Genomic DNA, 20,231 nt, shown 5'->3' with positions numbered 1-20,231 from the left:
CATTATTCACAAGTACAAGAGAAGGCAGTCCAAAGCAGTTGTGGAGTCTGTTATTTTATTTTATCGTATTTTATGTTATGTTATTTTGCAAAGAGCAGAAGCTAAGTATGTGACTTAAAGGTGCAGAGTTTGGAATTTCATTGATAGGATAAACAGCAGCCGCACTAAAAATGGATCTAAGTAAAATTCAGTTCAGACTTAACAAACTGGAAGATATTTTGATCTTAAATCTACAAAAACCCATCTGGGAATGAAATAAGGGTTTGGGGTTGTGTTTGGATTTTTTTCCTTTTTCCACTTTGTAGTGCAAAGAAGCACATACCACAAAATCAAATGAAACTGGCATTAATTTGGTAACCTCAGTTCTCAATATCCTATTGATTCAGAAAGCTGCAAACAGATACGAAGGCTTAGAGGCTGTATTTAGGGCTGCTGAAGTTTGGGGCTAGGGTATACAAAGGATGCAGCGAGAGCACTGCTTCAGTAAGGAACCGTTAACATCTTAACATGGAATTCCAATATAAAAATCTTGGTCCAAGAGAACTGGTCTTCATCATTTTATTGGTGGTTTCATTATTGATTACTCATGTTTATGCACTTTCCAAAGTCTTGGCCGCCGACACAAACCTTGTCCAGCAGAATCTCTAGTAAGCAAAACAACATTTGCATCCCTATGTATTTCTCCTAGTGGGAGAGAAAAAGGTTGTCTCGGTCATTTCTTATTGATAACTTTAAATATTATGTCAAGCTGAAATCAATTGTATGAGACAACAGAAGCTATTCCTCAAGATTCACTCTGGATATTTAATTAGCTAGAGTTTATTCATGCACTTTATTTTCTTTTTTGCCACTTTCAGCATTTGTTAGGCAGTAGTATTGATGCGACTAGTGTGACAAGGTGTGCATCTAGTTAAATTGAACCTTCTATCAATGAAAACTTAGCTTTTGTGGGTGGCTGTCTCTTATGAATAATATATGTCACAATATTACATTTTCTGTGGTGTTCTTTACATTAAGAATGTGGGGGATTTTGGTGGTAAGTAGGTATTAAGACTTGATAGTACGTGAAATGTAGGAGAAACAGCATTAGCTATATATAAATAGTGTGTGTAAATATATATACACTTATTAGATATCCATAATTTTATTTTGAAACCAAGCAATTGGCTGGTTTTTCTCAAGCATTTACAGCTGTTACTGTGGAAGGAGAACTGACAAGTGTTTTTTCAAGTGTCTCCTGTTATTGGCCATTTTTGTTCATTATTATTCAGCTGGTGACAACAACATTTATTGTTTGTATATTAATGACTGGAATTCTTAAGAGATGGAAGAGCAGTCTAACAAAGCTAGGTAGAATTAACTTAATGCATGCTTTGTAGTTGTTTACTGCACTTGCAGTATTCTACATTCCCTAAGTACTCTGATTATGTATCATTTATAGATCCAATCCAGCCTTGCACAGTATTTTAAGCAGTTTTAAAATCTCTTTTGGAAATACTGAACCCCAAGTATTTTCAAATATATTTTCACGGGGAGGAAAGTCTATATTGCAGTAAATATCTATCATCACAACTACCAATTCCTTGAGCTTAATTATGACACTACTAAATGTGAAAATCTATTCAGTGCTAGGAACACTTTTCACATTACATTCACGCTAAAGATTGGCTGTTAAGAGCTCATTACTGGTAGTTTTCTAAAGAGTGGTTTATTAAACACTGTTACCTAATAAGCATCTTTGGTGGTGCAAATTGCTGAAAACAGTAATGAGTCTGATTAGACTTCATTTCAATTACGACAGCTTGTCTAGCAAAAAAGGGAAAAAAAAAGGGGGGGAAAAAAAAAGAAATCTCTCCTTGATGCTTTGGAATCTGGCTACAAGGCATTAGATGGTTTAAAAGGAAAATGCCACCTCTGTGTTTCCTTTCCACAGTTCAGTAATGAATAGAGAGCTGTCCAAGTAGCCATCCAATTTAACACATTGGAAAACTAGATGGGCAGCGTTGGAAGCACAATCCTGTTTGCTTAAAAATTCTACAAAGGCTTTTCAGTTAGTATATCTAAATAGGGTCATATTTAGGTTTTCTCTGCTTCCCTTGTGTAATAGTATAAAACTGTAAGAGAGAAAATTAAAATGATTCACTCCTACCTGCTTTGCAGAGGGTATGCATTCCTCTGATTAGTGTAATGCAGCTTTCAATTGTTATCTGTAAATCTTTTACAGATCTGTAAATCTTTTACATGCAATCACAAAACCCTCACAGCATTTCACAGTACCTCATAATTCAATCTGGTCTTTGTTTTCACTTTTTTTTTTTTTTTTTTTTTTTCTGGAGTAAAAACAACTTTTAAGAAATGTTAACTACTGATACCAGAGACTTCAGTGAATATCTGTTTGCTTGTGAACTTAATTCTTGATGCTAACTAAGTGTGTTTAATTATATTAGTGCTAAGTACTCTTTAAGTCATCCCTGCATGCTACTTACACATTCTGGATGAAAAGAGAAGTGTTAATAGAAAAAATAATTTAGGCTTATAATTGCTGAATACTGAGTAAGTTTCTAATGTTCCTGCTGATAGTCTATAGCATTTTTAATACTAAATCCATGTGGGTTCACTTTTCTAATATTATTTAATACAAAATTGGATAGATACTTTTCTTACTAAAACCTTTTAATAAAGTATGCTTGGAGAAATGGCAGAAGAGGGATGCCCAGGGAAGAATGCAGGGCTGCTGAAAGCAATTTGTTGGACTGGTGTCTCAGAATGTGGCTGAAATCAGACACTGTCCAGTCAGTTTACAGTGAATTTTAGGAAGGCTCACATTCAATAAAGTTTGAACGCCACCTAATTAGACATAGGAAATTAATCAGAAACAGAGCTTGTGCAGTGAATATCAGAACTGTCTATCAAGATTTTAATGAAATATTTTCTGTGATGAATTTTTATTAAACACACACCCGAAACACTGGTGAATAAAATATAATTTGTGTAATTAACACACTTTAATGTGGCATATTTATCTCCTTTGCAATAAATTGTAAACTTCAGTACTTCTTCTGACTTCACAGAAGTGACAGAAGAATCAAGCCCATGAACCTGGGGTCTAAGTAGCTATATTGGCCCCCGAAACCCCTTTTTGGCTCCTTTTTGTGATGTTACCTTTCTACCTTGTTTTTGAAATCCTTACAGTTAGCTGTTATATTTTGTATATACTTTGTGAGAGGACTTTCATCAGTGTGCATTGCCAAACATCAAGTAAAATAGTGGGGAGGCAGGGGGTAGTTGGGGTTTTTTTTAGCTGCATACAAACACAAGTGCTATTATTCTGCTATACAAATGTGTGCCTGTAGTGCGCTTTGAGATGCTAATCAGTGGAGCTTGACTTCTGTACCCTGAAGCAAATTTTAAAAGTATTTCATCATTAGGTGACTACATATGCAATAAGACTATGGACAAAATTACAGAAAAATAACACAGAATATTGTTATTTAAGCTATCAGCAGTACTCAGCTAGTTATTGATACAATCATTGCATGGTTTAGATTTTTGTTGTATCTTGAACGCTGTTTACAGAAATGGCTAAATGTGTGTGATAGCTGCAAAGGAATGTGACATTTTTATCAGCTGGGCTCTATAATTTCTTTCTGTTTTTAAAACCAGTATGTTCCTTTTTTTTTTCCTGCCCTCTTCTTCTGTCTTTGCACCCTCTCAATGACATACTGTGTGTCTTAGGACATGGTTTAACTTTTCCTGTTGCAGGATGAACTTTACTTTTTTTTTTTTTTTTTTTTTTTTTTGAGAAAGTAGAACCAACATCTAATATGATGAGTTAGTCTCTTTTCCTTACCACTCTCTCCAGGAATATGGAAAAAATATCAGCATACATAGAGTTCAATTTCTCAGTTGAGACATTCTCTCTCTGGTGCCTGTGTGTCTAAAATATATAAATGGAGAGAGAGAGAGAAGGAGAGAGCGATTTCTATATTTGTCTGTAGAAAATTCCCTGTTCCTCCTTTCCTCGTCCCCCAGATAATTTGTCAAGCCAAGTGAACAATCTATATAGTTCCTTTCAAGTGCTCAGGAAATAATACAGTAAGTCCCAAACCAAGAGCATGCAAAAAAATTGGCTATATTCTATTTTTCAGTAGCTAATTCAGATATATTTTATTGAGTGAGCAAGAAAGAATCTTTGGAATTTGTGAAATATAGTAATTGAAAGGTTTAAGTGGGGGAAAGATTTATCTCAGCTTAGTTTTTCTAGGATGACAGTTCTTTGGTTGTGCTTCTGCTTTTAATCTTGTTTCTCTGCTTTGGGGGGAGCAGGAAGGAAAGGAAGGGTCAGCTGCTCGCACAGCCGAGCCGGGGAAGGAGCTGTGCCAGAGCTCTTTTTTCCCTAAGAGCATGATTAGTACAGTTCTGATGACTTAGCTTAGGTGTTCCTTACCCTGGGGAGGAAATCTCAGGTTCCATGTGGTAACATCATCCCTTCTGAGAACAACGTGATCTCCCATATTGTAATATAGACATAGTTGTTTGTTTGGGGTTTTAATGGAGACACCAAATCAGTGTACAGTTTGATAATGCAATCCTTTTGCACAGGATATTCTCTTTGGAAAGGCAGTGTGTTCCAGCAGTAGCTGCTCTGATGTGTATAGTAGAGAAAAATGTGTGTGGTGTGCGTCTGGTACGGTGGGAAAAAGGGAGAGAGTGGATGAGCTCTGCTAAGAGCTCCCTGCTCTTAATCCTGGGCCATGTCAGGAGCATTCTAAAGCAGTTTATCTTCATATGTCGCCTTGTATATAAGAAACAACACTAAACCCACCAAAACTCATTTCATATGTAGCTTTTTCCGCAGCCTTCAGATCAAAGTTATTTTCTTCAGGCTGGACTAAATTATACACAGGTCCCAGGAGTGAAGGACACTGAATTAATGCACTATGTCAACCAGTCCTGGCTATAGAATATTTTTACTGAAGTGTGAGACGCAACATCTCTTTACTATTTCATTAAAAATTAATGTGCAGATTGCCAAAAAGCATAAATAACATAAACTATTTTTGTGAAAGCTTTGTATATTATGGACACAAGGTAAGGATTTTTTTTTTTTTTCCTTGAGCATCAGATTACTTCTATATATACATTTAATCAGTGTTTGTTCTCATTTAGCTAATTAGCAGAAGTACTCTAATCTAAGTAAAGCAACTGTTCATACCTATCCTACAAGGGTAGGTTTTGAAATAAGTGCTTTAAAAGGAAAGTAGTATTCCTGGTTCCAAGCTGGAGTATTGTGCTACTGGCCCATATAAATATGCTTTTTCACTTTTGTAAAGTTGAATGTTAAGGGTCAAACCTGACTACAATTATTTGAAACTTATTGAAACTGAGCTTTACCTTCATATTTTTAAAGCAAATAGAGCTGGCTAGATGAATCTCTGGAATTAACCTTTTGTTGCTGTACATAAAGCTGTGAAATACATACCTACATTTGTTAAAATTATATTACAATGGAATTTATACAGAGTGCTGCTGCTGTTAATTGAAGGGAAATATATTTTAAATAATGCTTGCTGTCTAACTTGGTCTTATGTTTTAAAGCAAGGTGATTTTCTGACATTTTGGAACAACACGATATAAAAATAACTCAGCATCAGTTAAATCTGTATTTATTGTGCACCCACTTTGTTCAAATAAAGTATGTCCCTGTATGGCAGTTTTAACCCCATTTATCCTCATGCACAAGTGCTCACCTGTTATTTACTCACATAAGAGAAGGTCGATACTGCAGAACAAGGGGAGTGCTCTGTTGTGACATAAAACATACATATTCATTAGCTCTGCTGTCCCTTTGGACACGAGTGGTATGTCCTGATGATCTTTATTTGGCAAAAGGAAGTGAGCTTAAGAAGGAAATTGTCTTAATGGATTTACGATACATGAAAAAAGGATTTTAAAAAAGCTTTATTAGTGGCAAGGAACCAAAGCAATAATTTTAAGTGTGAATGAAAGAGTAAAAGGGAACAGTTTGCTAAAACATGATTAACAAGAGAAATGGAAAAAGAATAGAATCCAATATTTGAAAATTATAATTTTGAGATATTAAAGGGTGGTTTTTTTTTTCCTAGAAGCTCTTAGGTCAAGATCCGAATGTTCCATGGCAGGCTCCCTAGTGCTGAAAATTTATTTCTTTTGCCTCTCACTTACTTGCTAAAAAACAAGTTCAGGGTTTTGTGTTTCACCTGCTTCAGCTGATTACGTGAGAAACACGATAAAGCATGAAGGTATTTTGTCTGCTCTGCTTTTAAGGATTTGTGTTATGCTCTTTCAAGGTAAATGTGCTTCAAACTCCACTTCTTGAAGGAAAATGAAATAAAAGGCTACTTCTGCTATTTTGTTGCCTAAAAAGAGAGTATGCATTTTGCTGCACTTCTAAAAGCTTCAGTTGGGTTTATTTGAGTCTTGAAATAAGCACTTCAGTGGGAGCACAGTCACACTCCAGGTCTAAAATATTTTGCATTTTCAAATATTCATAAATACTTTTGCCAAGTAGCCAAACTCTGTATTTGTTCATTATTATATATTATGTGAATATTCTAATTCTCAGAACCATTAGGTATCTTAAAGAAGTTATATTGATTTTCATGTTTATATAAGCATAAATTGCAGATTATGTGGTATATTAAATATTTTTAAAATACATTATAGCTATAAGTGCGTGTTCAGTGGACTGCAAAAAGTAATTTTTTCATGTAAGTTACGCTTACGTTTGTTTACAGCTATTGTTTTTCTGACTATTCTCTCAGAAATTATGATTTTATTAATTCAGCACTGACAAAGCATGCTAGGTCCTTTAAAGACATAGTACGGTTCAGAGCTACTTGACAGAAACAGCTTAAAAATTTAAATCCTGGCAAGAGGAAGCATCATAATAAAGAAAATTCAATTATTGTTTTCATTAGTGTGTTTTCTAGTTGGTTTAGAAAAGTACTATGAGCAAATTAGTATGATGAGGGCAAACTGACATAATAAAATATTTCAAAGATAAACTGCATTTGGTCACAAATATGACGAATCCTCTACCTAGATGGGTTCCAATGCACGTTGCGTAAATGGTTTTACTTATGGTACACGGTGATTGTGCATCAATGTAATTACACGGCAAGGATGTTTTTGTGTCAGGGACTGCTGCTGCAGAGAAACCAACACCTCCAAGGTGGGCAGCAGACTGGGAGGTCCCGGGAGTGCCTCAGTAATAGCTCCAGTCCCTACCAGCCGCGTTTGCGGGCTGCTGCGGGGCTGGCCTCCGGTCCAGCCTGCTTCTGCCGGCAAAATACGCCAGCGTCATCTCTGGGCGTAGTTTCCCTTTGCTTGCTTGAATATTATTTCTCCGTATTTCTGTTCCTTAAGGCCTTTGAAGCTAATGGATCTTCTAAAGGCTGTTCAGCCAGAAATGTCTTTGAGACTATCAAAGCCTGCTTTATGTAAATGGCAGGGAGGGGGCTTGTGGGAAGAGAACTCATTTGCTGTAGATGTTTTGCTATTTGCTGTTGTAAGGTGTGAAAGTGTGGTTTTAAAAGAATAATCATTTGACAGTATTTAAATTAGATAATTGGGGTGTATCAGTTTGGAACTCATTTTTAATTTCATAATTTCATTTTTAACCATTCCAGGCTCACATAAAATATGTTGCATTTTTCTTACCGCTTTCATCTATAAGTGCTGTTGACATATATGTGATCCTAATATTACTCATGATTTAAGTGTTTTGTTTTAAAGATTGAAATGCTTTCACTATCCTCCCTAGATGGAAATCATATTGTAAATACCCCACCAACAGCTTGCTCCCACTGATGTGTGGGGCATGCATATATGCTAAGAGGAAGAACTGACCCCTGCCAAGAAAATGCTGAGAGCACTTTTCAGGCCTGTTTTTGTGAGTTTGTAGCTGCCACTTACTGAAAAAAGCTTACAAAGTTGGGACTGTACAGCTGGGCATCTCAGTTGGAGGCTCATCCTCCCACCAAGTCCTTTGACGTCAAAGGAGTTCCTCATGGACTAGAGCAGAGGTCTTCACTAAGTAATTAGAAAATAAATGTGGGAATCATTTTCTTTCCTTTTTTTTTTTTTTTCTCCTGCAAAACATAATTAGCTCAATCCACTCTTCAAAATCCCTCCTGTTTCCAATTAAGAGAGATCTGTTGCACTATCTTCAAACAGCTGAAATTATGCTTATTAATAAAAAATTCAGTGTAAAAGAACTGTTTTATCTTGAATTAATTTTTATTATTATGGGACATATGACAGTATACAGTCTTATAAAATATTATCAGATTTAGTGCAAATGCAGGGAGCTGTGTGTCCTACATCTCGAACAGCGATTACAGCATGACTCATTTATTCACTCTGCCCCATACTTGAGAAGGACTTTAAAATGTGACTTTATGGCATGATCCTCAAGGTACTAACACCTTCAGCCCTCACTGAAGTAAGGGGTTTGAGTTATACTGGCATAGATGTTTTCCCAATAAAACATCTATTCAAGTCAGTAGCTCTTTTGGCAGAGCCAGTCTCTACATGTCCACAAGAAGCAAATCCTTGGCTAAAATCATTGTGGTCTGTTGTGTAAATACTCAGTGTCTTGAATAACTGGGGACAGGGCTGAGGGTAGTAGTTCAGTGGGCAGGGAGAGTTTTTGGGGTCCTAGGCTAAATGTGTAAGCAATCGAAAGTGATGAAGTTCACATGCGCTTTCAAGTCTAGAGGGAAAATGGTTGGTGGTACTTGTAGCTGTGGCTTTGGAGTTGTTTCCTACCTTGCAGTAGTGTGCTCCTACCTATCTGCTATGGACACTTAGCAGAAGCATCCATTTGCTTTCACCCCTGTGCGTGCAGCCCTTTTCAACAGTGCATTAGGCAGTTCCTCAGATCATATTTAACAGCAGGCCTAAAGTTAAAAACCTGCTTGAGCTCCTGATGCTTGCAAAGAAAGCTGCAGATTTGTGCTAGGTAGGACCTATGCGCTGCAGGGGTGAATGGGGCAGGAAAAGAGAGGCCACAAGAATAGAAGAATTCTTTTCTTTTGCCTCAGGTATATTGAAGGAACAGTTGAAGGCCCCTGATCCAAACTGAAACTTTGGTAGCTGTTTGAGAGGGTTGGTGTACTGCCTTGCTTCTAGTGCCTTGTGCACAGCAGCTCTGGGACATGTAGGTTTTTTTCACCAGCATCTGTAGAAGTGCAGTGCAATCTCTTTCAGTATCTTCAGAAATCCACAAATGCATATGATTTAATTTTAGTTTGATTAGTTTATTAGAGGTGTGAATTGATGAAGGTTTACTAAAGTCCTAGTAGCCTTTCTCTAAAGCACATTGTTGCTAGGCAGGTTGGTGAGTTGGGACACTGTAAATCCTTTGTGGTGGTTTTACCATGGTGGTCCTATTTCTGGACCATGTTTCCATGCCTGTTTTCAACAGAAACCCTTGTATTTAAATTGAAAGCAAAGGCTAGTTATTTATCTTTTTTGACAGATATAATCCTGTAAGGGGATGAGAAGTTTTGTCCTGGTACTGAGGGCACTAGCACTGGGGGGTTCTTTGTGTGCACAAACTCCTCTGAGCTCCCATCAGGATCAGGCCCCATTGGACAGTGAGGATGTGTAGGATATTGCTTGTTTCTTTTTGCATTCAGATAGCAATGTTAGTTTTTCATAACACTGGCATTTTTTTTCCTTTTTGTTTGTTTGTTTGTTTTTAATTTGAATTCATATATCTGAATATGTAAGTAGCTTTTGGCCATATGGAATTATTGTATGTGCAGTAGATGAAGTATTGTGTATTAAATTTTCTGTTTTCAGGTTAAGTGCACAATATTAGAAGGGGAAATATGGTCAAACACTTAGTTTGAAGTAATTCCATAATGAAATTGCGGACTATAATTACTTTAAATGTAGTCCGGATAGATCCAGCTGTAAGAATTATGGAGCTGGGATGTCAGGACAAGGAAAAATAGATCCTGCTAAAATAGCCTACACTGCCTCTCTATATAATGTATTAAATTTATCTTAAAAACAATTCTCTTTTAAGTACATACTTGTACTTAAAGAACAGAATCCTTTCCTTTTGCCTTTTACAGCCCATACCAGCACACTTTACACAGTTCAAAAATGTCAATAGTTCAGAGGATTCCTAAGTTAGCAAAGATTTATTTTTTTTTTAAATACATTCAGCTTTGCATTGCTTCTGGATTTTCAGAACGTTATTAACCAAATACACTATCTGTAGGACTGTGGTTTATGTCAGAGTTTAAATTACACTAAAATAAAAAAAATGCAACCTCTACATATGCCCTGATTTACCTGATTTTATATCAGCATTTGCATTCCTAACAAAAGAAATGCAGAAATATGTATCAGCTCAAACAAAGAAGTAATTAATAAAATACAATTTGAAATATGGAGAGGAAGTGGCTACAAACATTAAGCACTTTGGGGCTGAGGATGGGCAGAGGGAAGGGGAATGTTTGCATAATTAAAAAAGCACAACAGCTGCTGCTGCTTCTTTTTTTTTTTTTTCTCCCAAATCAGACATTTGACTTTTGTCAAACAATTTGTGAACTATTATCAAATAGAGTCAAACCTAGCGAAAGTTTTCTGCTTTGTCAATTAATATCAAAGTGAGGAGATGGCTCTTTGTGCCCCCCAGTCCAGACCATTCCAGTAGACTTCATGTAAATTCAGATTTCTTCACTGCTTACTAATGCAAAAAATATGCTTATGGTTAACTATTAACCTATGCTTCCAAATAACACTAATGATTGTGATGTGCTGGAATAAATGCTCATGTTTCACGGGATGAGAACAGTCCTGTTCTCTTAAGCTTATCTAATCAAAGCTTAATCCTGCCTTTACAGCCTTTGTTAAATGCACTGGTATTTAATATGCATCAATAAATAAACTTTCAATTATTGTTCAGTGAGCATATCCAAAGATAGCATGACAGTGTGAAACTACTGGTCTATCTAGCAATTATTCTAAATAAAAAATGCCGATGATGTGATTTTTCCATCTTCTTATAATGGATAATTTAGATTTTCTGACATTCTTTTGCAGCCTCATAATATGGAAAAGAAATTAATCTAGATGAATAAAATTCAAAGAATTGAATTTTTGCACAATTTAAATACATCTCCCCATTGTGGCTATAAATTAAATTATTTTATTTTAAAAACACATGATCCATTCGAAATAAAAAAAGACCAACTGATGAAATTTTTAAAGTATTTGTGAAAGGTATTTTGAAAAGCTTACAGAGTAGGTAGCATGTGATGTTGTTGAGCTCTGACCCAGTGCATTCTTTTATCTCTTTAAATTGAATAGGCTTTCTTTTAGAAGCAGTTAAAAACAATGTGCCAAAAGCATATTCATTAACTACAGTACAGATACATCCCTATCAGCTTCTCTACTCCATCCACGTCTATTTTGCCTGCTTTTTCCAAAGTTTCACTGCTGCTTTAGTGCTTTCTTTGTGAAGAGTCTTTCCCATGGCATCTGTTCATTAGTATCTAGTGAAACATCAACCTACTCAAGTTTTTCTGCATCTCTGTAACAGAAGCTTTCAGTGTTTTGGTAACCTTATAAGCAAAACATTGCAGAACACAATTTTCTTTGTTTGTTGGTTTTGTTTGACTTTTTTTTTTTTTTAATGGGGCAGCAAACTTGTATGCTGTGATACAGTTCTACGTTACAGGAATGTTAATATTTTTTGGCTTTTAAAAAAGCTTGTGGTATTTCTCCTGACATTAGAATAATTTCAGATACTGATTACTGGCAATTGGCTCTTAGTGATTTGTTCTTCAGATTTCTAGCAGAATTTAACAAAGTGTGATTTCTGGAAACTTCTGATAGTTTCTCATTAAAATTGCATTTTTAAAATCCAGTTATTTAAACACATGATTTGTAAAATTTCTCCCAATTTCGTGATCTACTTACTCCCTCTGAAACGTAATGGTTGAAACATTAGAAACATTTAGCAAAAAATATTGTATTAATGCTAAATGATAGAAATAAATCTGACAAAACCTCAGTCTCAAAGCTGCATTTGTCAAAAGCACTTCTCTGAATTAGTTTTTCTAGGATAACTGTGTAATTGTTAACAGACATTTTTATCAAGTTGTCAAATTGTTTGAAAAATGAGAGAGAAAGAGAATACTCAGGAAGAAAAACATACACAAGTGATCAATGGCATGCTCTGGGTGAGTGAGATTTGCACTAGTTGTACTAATAAAATATAAGGCTCAATTAGAGGTACTTTGCCATTTTCAGCCTAAATTTAAATGATTTGGTGATTTGCAAATACATGAATCCAAAAAAGAAGAAGAAGAAAAAAAAGAATCTAAATGCAAATGAGTGCAACCACAATAAAATATAATTGCAAATGAATCTGTTGCTTTATTCATTTATTGTGTAATTACTGCAATCCTTCCCACCTTGTTTTCAGTATTTCTTAATCATTAAGTCAGAAGCATGACAGCAGTGCCAGCCCTGGCATGATTCTCTTTGACTAAAACCTTGTAAATTAACACAATTAGCACAGCATCATCCTGCTAATTAACTTCCAGTGTCTGGTGCAGTGGTTTTGCAAACAAGGAAGAGGGAGTCAGAAGGGAATAAACATGCCATTCTGTTACCAAACTGTGTGCTGTGTTAGGTTTAGCTCAGCGAGGCTAAGCTGGCCATGTCAGATGCCAGAGTCAGGCAATGAAGAGCTAAAGGGGTTGGGGAGAGAAACAGGAGGGGGTAGAAGCTGTCAAAATAGACTGCAGTAATTCAGAGGGGAGCTAGTGCCACAGATGCTTCATTTCGACTAGGCCTCCTCCTTATCAGGGAATCTGTGCCAGAGGGCACAAGACTGTTTGCAAAAATCACTTTTGGTAATACAAGAGAGATTAAGGAGGTCTATTTGATACAGCTGTACAAAATCCAGCGTTGTGTCTACCGAGCATAGGTACAAGTTGGAGGGGGTTATCTTAACGCTTGTAAATTGCTCTTACCTATTGCAGTGGATTACGAAGAGGAGAGATAATTCACATCACATTATTAAAAGATTAATTGCTTTAAAATGACAATTGCATTTTTTCTTTTATTTTCTTTTTTTTTTTTTAATGATAGGTTTGGTTTTGGTTTTGTATTGTTTGTTTTGGTTTTTTTTTTATAGCTAGCTATGGAAGTCACAGAACTTTTAGGGACTTGGCTTCATTTCTTTTTCCTTTTCTTCATGCTTTTTTTTTTTCCTTTATTTTTTTTCTTTAACCCTCTTTCTTTGTACCCTGGAGGCTGTGAAGCAGAGGGGGGGAAGAGAAAGCAAGCAAGGAGACCGACAGACAAGTCATGCTTGTTTTTTTTTCCAGACCCTCAACAACAGAACTGAGAGGCAGAAAGGAGCCAGTTGTAATTCATACCGAGTTGTAGGCTTTGTGTGATGAAAGCGACAGAGCGCTGCCTGGGAGATTGCTTTGCTGCACTCCACGAAGCAGATTTGAAACTGTCGTGGACCACTTTAGATGAGAGTTGGATTATGGAATGACCTGCTATGTCTGTGTCATATTGTTCTGTGCAGGGTGCATTATACTCTGCTAACTAGGTGTTCAGTACCAAATAAGAGAGGTATCCTAGATGTGATCTGTCAGCTGTGTCTCATATTTTTATATTGGTTAAAATATAAAACTGAAACAGTGATGAAAGGGGACAGAGCAGTTGGGTGCCTTGTATGTTTACAGTAAATCTCTACTCTGAGTATTTAAAATATACTGAATTTTATTTAATTACTTTGAGAGCTATAGCAGTGCCTGTATTTTTTAAACAAAAAGTTAACCCCCTACTGAATTGGCAAAAAATTTGTCTATGTGTGTGTGTGCCTGTAACAAACCAACCATACCGCTTCTTAAGGGCATTGCCTTTTCTTTCTTTAAGGACTTGTGGTGTTAAGTACAGTGTTTCAGAGAGCCGAAGAAGTTCACAGAGACTGTGTGTTTGAGAACTTATTTAAAAACATAAGAAAAAAGGTGAGAAGCTGAGATCACTGTTAACTTTGTTGTTTCCTATTGCCCTAGGCTTGAAGATGCAGTGGACGCCGGAGCATGCCCAGTGGCCAGAACAGCACTTCGATATCACTTCAACCACCCGGTCCCCAGCCCACAAGGTGGAAGCCTACCGGGGGCACCTGCAGCGCACGTACCAGTACGCCTGGGCCAACGATGACATCTCGGCTCTGACCGCCTCCAACCTTCTGAAAAAGTATGCAGAAAAATATTCCGGGATTTTGGAGGGCCCGGCTGAGCGACCCATTCTCAGCAATTACTCTGAAGCTCCCTCGGGGCTGGTGAATGGTCGGAAGAATGAAAGTGAGCCTTGGCAGCCATCCTTGAACTCGGAGAGCGTGTATCCCATGAACTGTGTCCCAGATGTCATCACCGCCAGCAAAGCTGGGGTAAGTGCAGCCCTCCCTCCCGCAGATGTCTCAGCCAGCATCGGGAGCTCTCCTGGGGTGGCCAGTAACCTGGCTGAACCCAGTTACTCCAGCAGCACCTGTGGAAGTCACACCGTTCCCAGTCTTCATTCAGGGCTCCCATCTCAGGAATATGCCACGGGATACAATGGCTCCTATTTGCATACCAGTTACAGTGGCCAACCAGCACCTGCACTTCCATCCCCTCATCCATCCCCCCTGCACAGCTCGGGACTTCTACAGCCCCCACCACCGCCGCCACCACCAGCCCTTGTCCCTGGGTACAACGGGACCTCCAATCTCTCCAGTTACAGCTACCCTTCTGCCAGTTACCCACCTCAAACCGCTGTTGGCCCTGGGTACAGCCCTGGGGGTGCCCCACCACCCTCGGCTTACCTGCCTTCAGGAATCCCTGCTCCAACCCCTCTGCCCCCAACCACTGTCCCCAGCTACTCCTACCAGGGCCACGGTCTGACACCGATCGCGCCGTCTGCCCTGACAAACAGTTCAGCCAGCTCTCTCAAAAGGAAAGCTTTCTACATGGCAGGGCAAGGAGAAATGGACTCCACTTATGGAAATTACAGCTATGGCCAACAGAGATCTACACAGAGTCCAATGTATCGAATGCCAGACAACAGCATTTCAAATGCAAACAGAGGGAACGGTTTTGACAGAAGTGCTGAAACATCATCCTTAGCGTTTAAGCCAACAAAGCAGCTAATGTCCTCTGAACAGCAAAGGAAATTCAGTAGCCAGTCCAGTAGGGCTCTAACACCCCCATCCTATAGTACTACTAAAAGCTCACTGGGTTCGAGATCGAGTGACTCATTTGGGAAGTATAGCTCCCCAGTAATGAATGAGCACGGTGATGAGCACAGGCAGCTCCTCCCTCACCCAATGCAAGGCCCGGGACTTCGTGCAGCTACCTCATCCAACCACTCTGTGGACGAGCAACTGAAGAATACTGACACACACCTCATTGACCTTGTTACCAATGAGATTATCAACCAAGGACCTCCCGTGGACTGGAGTGACATTGCTGGCCTAGATCTAGTAAAGGCCATCATTAAGGAGGAGGTTTTATGGCCAGTATTGAGGTCAGATGCATTCAATGGACTGACTGCTCTACCTCGGAGCATCCTTTTATTTGGACCTCGGGGAACAGGCAAAACATTAATGGGCAGATGTATAGCTAGTCAGCTGGGGGCTACGTTTTTCAAAATCACTGGCTCTGGCCTTGTCACAAAGTGGTTAGGGGAAGGAGAAAAAATTGTCCATGCCTCCTTCCTTGTGGCGAGGTGTCGCCAACCCTCGGTGATTTTTGTTAGTGACATTGACATGCTCCTTTCCTCTCAAGTGAGTGAAGAACACAGTCCAGTAAGTCGGATGAGAACAGAGTTCCTTATGCAGCTGGACACTGTACTGACTTCTGCTGAGGACCAAATAGTAGTAATTTGCGCCACGAGTAAACCAGAAGAAATTGATGAATCTCTTCGAAGGTACTTCATGAAACGACTTTTAATCCCACTTCCTGACAGCACAGCGAGACACCAGATAATAGTACAACTGCTCTCACAGCACAATTACTGTCTCAATGACAAGGAGGTTGCACTGCTTGTCCAGCGCACAGAAGGCTTTTCTGGACTAGATGTGGCTCACTTGTGTCAGGAAGCCGTGGTGGGCCCACTCCATGCCATGCCAGCCACAGACCTTTCAGCCATTATGCCCAGCCAGTTGAGGCCAGTTACATATCAAGACTTTGAAAATGCTTTCTGCAAGATACAGCCTAGCATATCTCAAAAAGAGCTTGATACATACGTTGAATGGAACAAAATGTTTGGTTGCAGTCAGTGATGCTACTTAAAAAAAAAAATGTAATGAATGTTGGCACACACAGAATCTGCTACATAGGGGTAGAGAACCCTTTTCAGTAGTGTTAAAATTGCAAAGGGTACTGGGAAGACTACGATTTACCTTGCCTCTAAAGAGCCAGGGTATACTTGAAGGAAAAGTGCATCAAACAAGAGCTGCTGATCTGAAAAAGCCACACATGATAGAAAGCGCATGTTGATGCTCAGTTCTGTTCAAGCTAGACAATACTCACCAAGGAGCAAGGTGCAAGTGGGTTGATTTCAGAAGGACATGAACCCTGTGTGTTGATTCCATTCTGCTGTTCTTGAGATTTAGTTGCTGTCAAGTGCCTGAAGTGGTGCTTTATTTTTTGTTTGCCTCACAATTACATTGGTGGCATGTGCTAATAAAAAGAGCTTTAACTTCAAACATTATTGGACTAAAGAGATGAACGGTTGTGTTGCGACAGAGAGCCAGATTTTTTGCTATTCTAAGAGCAACAGTATTCCTCAATCCTGTCTGTTCTGTGGTGTTAAACTAAGAACAGGTAAAACAGGGTAATGGTAATCTGGACCTTAATTTCTGCAGTTCATTTCTTTTAATGTTCTGTCTGCAAAAACTCAGGAAAGTGATTGTGATTTGTACAGTACCTCAAAGGAATGTGTTGAAAGCACTATGTACTGCTGAGAGTTATAGGCTAGGCTTCAATGTTACTTTATATTAAATATGTATGTTTACCTCAACAATTGGAATATGGCAAGGAAAATTATTTTGAATGTATCCAGGAAAAAACTAAAGCGTGATATGACTGAAGCTTTACAGTTTTTAAAAATAGAAACCGAAGCATTTCCCAGTGTTCAGGAATGGTTCTTTTGCCAATTTCTCACATTAAACCAGAGCAGAATGATTTTTCTTGTTGGTAAACTGTAAGAGTTTTCAGCATATTGCTCCTTGATAATAAGGTGATACAGTCTTTAGAAGGTGCATAGATGAATGAAAGAGCCGCTTAATCGGTTTTTATGTTAGCATCTGAAACAGTAAGATTTGGTAGGATTCTGAGAGGCAAATTACCTTAAGCTGTGACGGCTGGCCTTTGTTGCATGGCTCTAGTCGTAGTTTTGAGGCTATTTTGGTGAAGCTGTAGGGAGTGGAATCAGTGTAAGTCGCTGGCAGAGCTATGGGTTGCAGAGCTGTTTATAGCAGTGCAGTGGACTGTGACCAAACAAACAGTACAAATAACAAAGCAAAACTGAACCCTCAAAGTACATTTACTTCCCTTCCCAAACTGTAAAGTTGAGTTTTTGTTGTGTATGTATGGCTTCATTGTCCTTAATGCAATCTTCATTTAGCATCCATTAGAAATCTTTCAGGCTGGAGTGTGCCCACCATTATTTCTACCTCGGTTTTGTTACATTTCTCTTGGAAAGCAAAGTAAGGAATAGGGCAAAAACCACCACCAACACTAGTCAGATTACATTTGGAATGCAAACCTGCTAAACAAGTTTCAGAGAGCTGCTGCTTTTTCCCCTGAAGTCAAGTTTTTCTCTGTGTTAGTGCTCTTTCCCCCCTCCTTTTTCCTCCCCCAAATAGACATATTCTGGTGTCTTCCTTATGGAAAGACTAGCTGGCATGTGTGGCATTTTGCTCAGTTCTCCCCCACCCCAGCCCCCCTTTCTTTTTATCCTTTAATGCTTTCTGTGCAACTCTTTTGGTGACAGCTGACTGATGTTGGGTAATGTCTCTGAGCAAGAGCAGTGCGTGTTGCAGCTGCCCAAAGCCTCTGCCATCACATGAACAAAACAGCCTTGCTTTTTGAATGTATTTTTTTGTTTGTTTACTTTAAGGAAACAGTAACAAAACTGTTGCAAAGCACTGGCATTTAATGTTTCTCTTAAGTAATGTACGTCAAGACCATTAAATAAATGCACTGAAAAGCCCCAAGAAGAGAGATACCAATCTGTTACTAGGTCATGTTTGTCTTCTCAAAAATTGTACAGACCTTGTCCGTTTTGTTAAATCAATGGAGACGTTGAGCGTTCAGAAAGCTAATGAGGGATTTTGTGATATTGCTGGAAATTTATGACTCTTGATTATTACTTTTCTTTATTTTTCTTTTAAGATATATATATATATATATTTAGATAGAACATGCTAAAAACAGAGCAAATAAACCAAAATCTAATTTAAGATGGATTCCTGGCAAACATTTTGTCTATCTAAAACTTTATGTTTTAAGCATAAAAGTACCATTTTAAAAACAGTGCCTTTCATTAAGGATATAGAAAGTAAGACTTAAGTACATCACCTGCTTTTCTTCTTTTTTTTCTTTTCAACAGCAACTACAGTCTATGATTTTTGTTATGACCCAGTCTTTCCGCTTCCCCAAAGCTCCAGAGGCTGCTTCTTCACCCCAGTCATTCCACCATCCTCATATTTGGGAGATGCTGATGCCCCCATTAGCTGTAGGTTTACACTGATCACACTGGCAAGTACACTGTTGCAGATTGCTGACCCAATTTCTGTCTTAGACATTGCCTTTCATATCTGCTGTTGAGCTGTGCTCATTTAAAAGGCTCAGACAAGTTTTGATAAAGTCTTTCTCCCAACTCCTATGCTCCTAACAGGTTTTTTTAATTTATTTATTTTTTTAATTTTTTTTTTCAGCTTGTAAAATGGAAACTGCGCACTAAGTGTTTTTTTCCCCGGTCTTTTTATCTTGTAGCAAAACCAAAAGCAAGCAAAATTATAGACAGTCCCTTTGGCTTCCAGCTTTAAGTCATTCTCTTTAAAAGTCACTCTGGGAAATGGATTTTTCAAATGTTAACCAAAGTTAGAAGCAGGTAGAAACTGAAATGGTGTGAAAGTTGCAGGTTCCACACACACATGCTCACGTTCTCCAGGTCTCAGTTCAGCTATGGGGCAGCAGATGTGGAAAACTTCACCTTATCACAGCTGCTGTAAGGGTAGGAAAACAGAGCCAGATTGTTACCCAAATCTTTCCTTAGCAGCAGCTGTCCTTAGTAGAGCTTTGGGAGGGTGTGCCTGCTGAATTTGGTGAGAGTTTGGCCAGGAACTGCACCTCAACCCTTCTCCAACTTGGTTTCTGGCCACTTCTTTGATGGAATTCATGGCTAAATCCTCTGCCATGTCCTGTCCTTCTTATTACTTTCCTTCCTTCTCCCACATTCAGCCCATTTTGTCCCTAGTGAGCAGGTTTTGGGAGGCTGCTGGTCCTTTGCCCTTCTCAGCAGCCTTCTAGTCAAAGAGTGTCCAGAAGGCTGAAGCACAATCCTGAACTTGAGCAGGTTCCAAAGGGTAGGATTGGTTTTGAGAAGAGAGACAAAATGTTTTAATGGTGTTTTCAGGATGAAATGCTCCCTGGTCCTAGACATTTCCATGGTAGAAAACTGTTGTCTTCTACAATTAGACAAAGCTGGAGGCTGCTGCCCCAGAAATGTCCAGTTGGTTGTCAGGGGCTTCCTGCCACTGGCACAGCCCTGAATTTTAAGGAACCTGAAATGGTTAAAGAGCATCTGCTGTGTCAGCCTATCACTGCAAATGCTTTTACGTCATATTTTTATGTGGGTTCCATTCTGCATCAGCTTTTCTTCCTTGTACCTTCAGTAACAATTCCTTTAGCAACAATAGTAAAATAAATTGGAAGAATATTCTTGCAAGCTGAAGGATCAATATCAGTTCAAGGAGGAGTTCATAATGACCTTATGTGAGACAGAAATGGAAATACTCTGTACTTCTGGCATGTTTCTCTTCAAAATATTTAGAACATTAGTGACAATATATAAAAGTTTGCTGACTGAGCTGATCAATGGAATGTGAAGGCAGTTTACTTTAAGGCTATTTACTTTCACATGGATTATTTATC

The 20,231-nt window shown here is 38.5% G+C and overlaps 1 protein-coding gene across 5 annotated transcripts in view; it reads left to right on the top strand.

Annotated features, from left to right (window-relative positions):
* The window catches only part of FIGN (fidgetin, microtubule severing factor), a 105,200-nt gene that overhangs the window by 81,528 nt on the left and 3,441 nt on the right, over positions 1-20,231 (top strand). For all 5 annotated transcript variants that reach the window (XM_040069986.2, XM_040069982.2, XM_040069985.2 and 2 more), the window contains one exon: positions 14,103-20,231. This exon is cut by the window's right edge and continues 3,441 nt beyond it. In XM_040069986.2, coding sequence (XP_039925920.1) covers positions 14,111-16,351 — 2,241 coding nt within the window. In that variant the 5' untranslated portion in view covers positions 14,103-14,110 and the 3' untranslated portion in view covers positions 16,352-20,231. The remainder of the gene's footprint in view (positions 1-14,102) is intronic.

This window comes from Hirundo rustica, chromosome 7, assembly GCF_015227805.2.
Source record: "Hirundo rustica isolate bHirRus1 chromosome 7, bHirRus1.pri.v3, whole genome shotgun sequence".
In the NCBI taxonomy this organism is placed as follows: Eukaryota; Metazoa; Chordata; class Aves; order Passeriformes; family Hirundinidae; genus Hirundo; species Hirundo rustica.
Note: the sequence above shows the minus strand (reverse complement) of the source record. Positions and strands in the feature narration are given on the sequence as shown.